This window comes from Rattus norvegicus, chromosome 10, assembly GCF_021556685.1.
Source record: "Rattus norvegicus strain SHRSP/BbbUtx chromosome 10, alternate assembly SHRSP_T2T, whole genome shotgun sequence".
In the NCBI taxonomy this organism is placed as follows: domain Eukaryota; kingdom Metazoa; phylum Chordata; class Mammalia; order Rodentia; family Muridae; genus Rattus; species Rattus norvegicus.
This window is the reverse complement of record NC_141543.1, coordinates 85,803,547-85,810,777: the sequence shown is the minus strand read 5'-3', so window position 1 is coordinate 85,810,777 and position 7,231 is coordinate 85,803,547. Positions and strand designations below refer to the sequence as shown.

Here is a 7,231-nt window from a genome sequence, read left to right as displayed (position 1 = left end):
CAAATGTCACAGCGACACTCCTACTCTGACAAGGCCACAGTTTGCAATACTGCCAATCTGGGCCAAGCACATGCCAACCATCACACAAGAAAAACTTTATGTTATCTCAATACAACTTTAATCTCCTCCCCTCTCCTCTGACAACAATACATGGAGGTTGGATGGATGCCAGACACTCACATGAAATAACCCCTGTTCCATACTGCCTTACAGAGACATGTGTACCAGACCCTTCCCTTCATTTCTCCAGCCCACCCACCCCAACACTCTTGTCAACTACACAGAGTGTCTGGCCTTCTCCTGTTTCATCAGATATAATTGCAGAGGGGGCTCCCGGTCTGGCTTGGTGGCAGGCAGCAGGGAATGAAGACCACAGAAGTCTCTCTCAGGACACAGACAGACACATGGGGCCGGGGCAGTGGCCGGAGGGCCAGAAATCCAACTTAGCAACAATTTCTCTCAAGAGGGCAGAAGTGTGAATGTTGTTGGGAAATATCAGCACTGTCCCAAGGGGGTTCCAGCATGAGACACACCCACCTCCCACCTTTTGTATCCCTAGCCTCAGTCTCCAGAGAATTAAAATAGAACGAGGATTCTCTGGGAACAGATCCCAATTGCACTTGGGCTGGCTCTGGAAGCTTCGGATATTGAGTATTAAAGGAGCCATGGATAATGAGAAAGAGAGGCAGATAGTGGGAGAGACGACAGGACAATTCCTTGCAGGAGAATGAGGGAGCTGCAGGGTCCCTGAGACACAGTTGGTGATGGAAACAGCAGGACAACAGAGGGGCCCAAACAGATACCTTTGGAAGTGGCACCCATTAGGACAGTAAAGTTGGAAAACACATACTGGGAGAGAAGGTGAGGCTTGGAGAATCTCTTAGTATGACAGGTAATAAAGGGACCAGAAATAAGGAGAGGCTTCCTAGGAGTTACCTGTATCCCACAGCCAAGTTACAGAGGACAGGGAACAGGGCATGTGCGATGCACATAGCATTCACAGCAGAGCCTCCAAGGGTCACCTTCCTGTGTCAGCAGACCAGACAGCAACCCAGTCACTAAGTCCTTATGCCCCTTCCTCTAGCTCAGATGCCACACACATGTCTGTCTTCCACCCTTGACAGTCAGCCTACATCCACCAGTCTGCTTGCTTTCTCGTAAGGACTCAGAGCCTCTCAAGTCATGACCTAAATGTCTGGGCCCACCTAGCCGCTGGCCTATGCTGTTACCTGGTGGCCATATTCTCACTCCCTGATTCTGAACATGAATCCCACCTGGCCTGCTCATCACCGTGAGGGACACCAACTTTTTGGGCACAATGGACAAAGTGCTTAGCCACGATTTTTTCTTCAGACAGAAAGGAAAGATACCAACATCTCCCCACAAATTACAGAACAGAGGGAACACTAATAACACAGTGCTGTGGGGAACGCTGTGCCAAAGTGTTTCTTCCCCAACTCAGGGTCTTTTCCTCCTCTCTTGGTCAAAGCACAAAGGAATGGCCCCTTTTATGTGACACATACCCCATTAACCTTCTCCTGCAATGACTTGCCTTTCCCCAGTCTCTGCCTCCTTCCCATCATATGCCTCCCTATTTCTGGACAAGGACATCACAATTCAGTGTTGAGAGGATCTCTCCTGTTTTCTGTATTGATTTTGATTTCTTGAGACAGGGTGTCTCTGAGTAACCTTGGTTATCCTCCAACGCCCTCTTGAGACCAGGCTAGCATTGAGCTCAACGATCTGCCTACTTTAACTCCCACATTCTGGGACTAACGCTGTGTTTCACCACCCCTTGGGTTGAATTTAAAATTTTCATTTAAAGGGTATTTTATATGGGATAGATGTGGCACATGTGTTTAATCCCCATCCTCTGGATACCTATGGGGTGTGTATCTTCAGTTGGAGGCCTGCCTGGCCTACAGAGTGAGTTCCAGGACAACGAGAGCTACACACAGAAACACTGAATGGAAAAAGTAAAAGAATAATAAGAATCATTTAAATTATAATTTTTCATTCATGCACACCCTCACTAGCTCTCTCCTTCTTCACCTTTTTTTTAAAGATTTATTTATATTTTATATATAACTACGCTGTTAACTGTCTTCAGTCACACCAGAAGAGGGCATCAGATCCCATTTCACATAGTTGTGAGCCACCATGTCAACTCAGAGCTTCCCACGAAGTCAACTCTGGAAGAACACTGAGTGCTCTTAACCACTGAGCAATCTCTCCAGCCCTCTCCCTCTCCACCTTTTGTTCTCCCTCTTCCTATCTCTCCATCCCCACTGAATCACCTGACTGACCTTAAAGGTTTGTTTTGTTTAAGGTATATTTATGTCATTTTTATTTCTATGAGTATTGATTGGCCTCATGTATGTACACCATATGCCTGCATGATGCCCTCAGAGTTCAGAAGATGGGATGATCTAAAAGTAGACTTTCAGATGATTATGAGCCATCTTCTATGAAGATGCTGGACACAGAATCCAGGTCCAAGGACAGCTGCTCCTAACCCCTGAGTCACCTCCCCAGACATTTCCCCTCCTGACACCCAAAGGGTTTCTGTGTGAAGTCTTGGCTGTCCAGGAACCCCCTCCGTAGCCCAGGCTAGCCTCAGAGATCCACCTCTTTCTGTCCTGAGTGCTGGGGAATTAAAGGCTTGTGCTAACACCACTGGGCTTTTGAAATTTAACCCTGGCTGTCCCGGATCCAATAGATTGTAGTTTTGAACTCACAGAGCTGTGCCTGCTTAGAGATGGGATTAAAGGTGTGTGGTCTTGCCCTGCTCTAAACACTATTTAAGCACAGAACAACAGACTAAGTTCTAGAGTGTTCTGCTCCATCCAACTCACCAAGTTGGTAAATCAAACTCTCTAACCTCCCAATTCCTCCATCCTCAAACTCAACAAGGCCAGACCCTCTCTACTTCTCTTCCCTGAGCTCTGGCTAGGCTCTAAGACCTGGTCCAGCCCAACACCACTGCTGGGCCCCATAGGAGGAGAGAAGTTGGTAAGGTCTTGCCCAGTTCCTGGGTCCTTACACATCTAAGCTCATTGGCCCTCCTGTCAGGATGCAGGAAGCCTGGGTCCCAGGAGCCCTCACCATGATCTTCGGAACACTATTCGGATTGCAAGGAGTAAGCTCCAATGAGGTAAGCAGGACTCTGTGACTTTGGAGGACTCTTTGGGGGCAGAGGCTTGCCTTGGAGCCCTGTCCCAGCTTTATCTTGACAGGAATTCCCTTAACCACAGGCATTGGTAACTTCCTTCCTACTCTGTTTTTGGAAAGTGGAAGTAGGGTCCACAAGGAGGCCCTGGGTAAACCTGGGCCCCTATTTTGGGCAGGACTGTGTTGTTAAGTGGGAAGTGGATCCAAGCACAGCCCTGAATAGGGGCTGTGACCCCCGGTTTAGCCTTTGCATGCCTCTGAGTCATGCTGAGGATCCTGAGGTCTCGCTTGTCTGGATTAGGTGTCTCTGCTTCCCTGACCCTGCATGGCTAGTGACCTTGGGGTGTTGTTTATTCATTCACTCTGACTTATCTGTTTGTGTACCAGGGAGGTGGAGGTTCTCTCACTTCTCTAATTAGTTTGAACTTGATCTCACAGTCAACTTGGCTTCCTAGGCTGGGTGTCCTTCTACTCTGATCTCAGGGAGGGAGGATTGGAGCTCTCTTTCTCTTCAAACTCTTTAAGTGACTTGGGTTGGCAGGTTTTCCTGAGAAGTGGTCAGAAGAAGCCTTTTAAACCTACAATCTTTTGGTTTCTTTTGTTTTTTGAGACATGGTTCCTCTAGCTGAGGATATACTAGAACTCGTTAGTCCAGGATGGCCTCAACTCTGCCTCTGCCTCTGCCTCTGCCTCTGGAGGACTGGGATCAAATTTACAATCTTGGTTGATAATATTCTGGGTGGTGGGCCTGTGGTAAGTGACTTCCCAAGTCAGCTCCCCAGAACAGTGCTCATTGGCTGTTTGAAGCCCCTAATTCTCCATCCAAGGCCACGTATGAGTGAACCCAGGTTCAAGACGCTTCCAACTGCGACCTCCCCATCCTTTTTGACCCTCTCTGCAGATCCAATTACAAGTGTTGTCAAAACACCAATCAGATCTGATAAATCCATGCTTACTAATATTCAGGCTCCCAACCATCCTGATCTGACCACATGGTTAAGGTGGGTCAGGGAATAATCCGGATCCAGTTTATTAAACCTGTCATTTTTTTTTTTTTTGACACAGGCTGTCACTATGTAGATTGTACTAACTGTGAATTCACCACAGATCTGCATTGGTATCCCAGCATTGGAATTAAAAGGAGTTAGAGGGTGGGTCTACCATGCCTGCCTTAACTTCTGTTTAAATGTAGTTAGCAGAGGAGCCCAGTGGTGTCAGCAGCACACACCTTTATTCCCTGCACTGGGGAGGCAGAGGCAGGTGGATCTGACTCCTAGGGCAGCTTGGTCTACAGAGCCTGTTCCAGGACAGCCAGGGGTGCACAGAGAAATCTTGTCTTGACAAAAATACAGTCCAAGACAAGACAGTGGTATTTGGACAAGTGGGGAGAGGAGAGAGAGAGAGAGAGAGAGAGAGAGAGAGAGAGAGAGAGAGAGAGAGAGAGAGAAAGGGAGAGGGACGGATAAGAATGGAAGAATGGAGTAGGAGGGAGGAGGAGGGAGACGGGGAGGGAGGGAGGGAGAGAGCGAGTTAAAGGAGCATGTGTATGAGTTCCTGGGCCCTTGTGTCTTCAGCTTACTGTACCCATCCTTACCAAAGAACACAGGGAGTGTGAGCATTGAGAAGAGATGACCCAGCTGTGACTGTCACCTGTCCTTTCCTCTGCTCTTTAACAAGAGAAAAGCTAATGTAAGGATCATTATAAAAGCCAAAGCTGCCTTCCTTGTCTTCATTGGTTGGCACAGGGTCTACGTCTAGCTGCCCTAGAACCTGTGGAGTTCTCAGATTGGAGGCATGCACCACCACACATGGTGATGGTTTGAAGTGAAGTAGCCAGAAAGGGCAATGCCTTAATACCTGGAGGAAGAGAGTTCTAATTAAGACCTTACACAGTACTACTAATGACAGCATGGAATTCTGTATGGAGACACTGAGCGTCTCAAAATACTGAAGGATACAGGGCAAGGGTTTGCCATGGGGACCTGAGGATGGATAGGACATGAGTGTGTTTAGTGAACTCCCAGAGTGGTGTCGACTGATGACAGTGAGTCAAGGGTGTAGGTGCAACGTGGTGCTTAGGTTGCTTTCTGGGAGTCTCCGAATCTAAGGATCTACTATGGGAAGCTTCATAGGACAATTTCCAAGAGGGAGCCAGGGTTAGGGTGACCATCTTTAATCCAGAAGATGGAGGCAGAGACAAGTAGATCTCTGAATTCCAGGCGAGCCAGGACAAGCCAGGACACACTTGCCTGTGTCAATACAAACTTGTTAGGGGGCTCCCATGGTAAGTCAAGATTTTAAGCCTAGCACTTGGGTAGCCAGAGGTAGGCTTCTGTATTTGAACCTGGACATGGTAGTTGGAGGGCCTGTCTGAAAGGATATACTATATCTAGCTTTAGTTCTTATTGAGACATAGATTCTTGTTTCCTATATGTCCTCACCTTGCCTGTGCAGCCATGGATAGTCCAGCCTTCTCTTGAGTTCTGTACTAAATAGCAAGTACTATTGCCATGCTGAACAAGCACTCTAATAGCCCAGACCCAACTCCCAGGCTTTGACCTCTGACCTCTGTCTTTTTCCTTCCACAGACTGTGAATAACTGTGAAGACCTGTAAGTATGGGACTTCGTCGATGGTGTCAATAAAGGCAGGGGGGTCAGGTATGTGCTCAGATTTGGCCCTGGATAAGGTGACAGACACCTAATTAAAATCACTATGCTGAAACCACAGCCCCTGTCACCTTACCCAACCATGGGATCTGCAGGTCTGTAACCCTTGCTAATTCCCAACCTTCCATAGGTGGGAGGGGGGAGACAAATGGTCAGTATCGCACTCCTGCCTCCCGTGTAAGATCCTCAGCAGACCACTCTGCCTGAGGAACAAGGGCACACTACTGCCATGGAGAACTGTGAACCCAGGTCTCAGGTCCATACCGCAATCCTTCCCAGTGAGCCCCAGAGGGATCTGTACCCCCACACACTAAGGGTGACTTGCACTTGAAGGACCTAGGTGTCTAGGGAAGCAGGGACCCTTTGCTTTGAGGCTGCGATGTCATCAGTATCTCCCCATGCTTGTTCGTCCTGACTAGACACTGCCCCAAAGGATTCATATGCTGTGAGAATGAATGCTGTCAGGAAAGAAAAATCTGGGATCCTGAAAATGACCCCCTCAGGTAAGCAGAGGTTCACCCCTCCAGGGCATCATTCACTGAGGGCTGGGTTCACCAGAGACAGGGTGAGGGTGAGGGACAGAAGAGGTAGAGCAAGGGAGCATGGCCTCGGCACTTATGACAATACCATGCCCACCTCCCTAGGATCGTGTTCATCATCTCATTGGTCATTATCGTCCTCCTGTACATCTGTGGCCTTGTGATGTGCAAGTGCAAACGACTTCACCATGACCTCAGAGCAGCTGATCATCAGACTCCTCAAGACACATCCTCCATCGCGCCTCTAGAGAGCATTTGGGTCACCTCCTTGGATCCCCTACCAACCTACAGTCAGGTGGGTCTTTCTGTCCCCATGCCCAATGTGTTTCATAGCTGGCTTTCCAATCTGCTGAAATAATGTTTTGCAGGCTGAGGGAGTATGGACTGGGAAGGGCTCTGCCAACCACATTTGTCCTTTTTTTAAGCAGACTCCAAATAAAGCAAATGAGCCTCTTCTCCTGCAGGTTGTCCTGAACTCAACACGCACAGAACGACCTCCTCCCTACAGTCTCAGGCCTGAGCGCCCTACTGGCCAGAGGAGAGGGACTCGCTATGCAACCATTTGAGCTATGACACACACAAACATCTTGGAGGAAGCCAAAGACCATGGAATGACTGCCTATCCCATCCTGTCATTTGTTCTTTGAATTAATTTATTGATTTTGTATACCGCTGTCCCCTCCCCTATTGTCATGGGAACTATCCTGGATCTGTAATCTCTGTCCCAAAATAAAACCTGTTGAATTTTAATAATTCGCCGAGTCTGTAGTGGATATAAAACGTCATTGGTCGTGGTCCTCAATCTAGACTGGACAGCTCACTCTGCCATTCTAGAGCAGCGAGGCTGTGCCTG

At 48.3% G+C, this 7,231-nt stretch overlaps 1 protein-coding gene across 1 annotated transcript; it reads left to right on the top strand.

Annotated features, from left to right (window-relative positions):
- The first annotated feature begins 3,073 nt into the window (after nucleotides 1-3,073).
- Nucleotides 3,074-6,944, top strand: LOC148003059 (transmembrane protein 92-like). Its single transcript, XM_087575157.1, has 5 exons — nucleotides 3,074-3,154; nucleotides 5,760-5,782; nucleotides 6,259-6,342; nucleotides 6,484-6,673; nucleotides 6,843-6,944. Exons 1-5 carry the CDS (start codon nucleotides 3,074-3,076, stop codon nucleotides 6,942-6,944), a joined length of 480 nt encoding a protein of 159 aa, XP_087431283.1.
- The last annotated feature ends 287 nt before the right edge of the window (nucleotides 6,945-7,231 follow it).

Coding starts and splice junctions, on each gene's coding strand:
- LOC148003059 (XM_087575157.1), top strand. CDS start 3,074: ATGCAGGAAGCCTGGGTCCCAGGAGCCCTCACCATGATCTTCGGAACA. Junction 3,155..5,759: donor AAGGAGTAAGCTCCAATGAG/GTAAGCAGGACT, acceptor TTCCTTCCACAG/ACTGTGAATAACTGTGAAGA. Junction 6,674..6,842: donor CCCTACCAACCTACAGTCAG/GTGGGTCTTTCT, acceptor CTTCTCCTGCAG/GTTGTCCTGAACTCAACACG.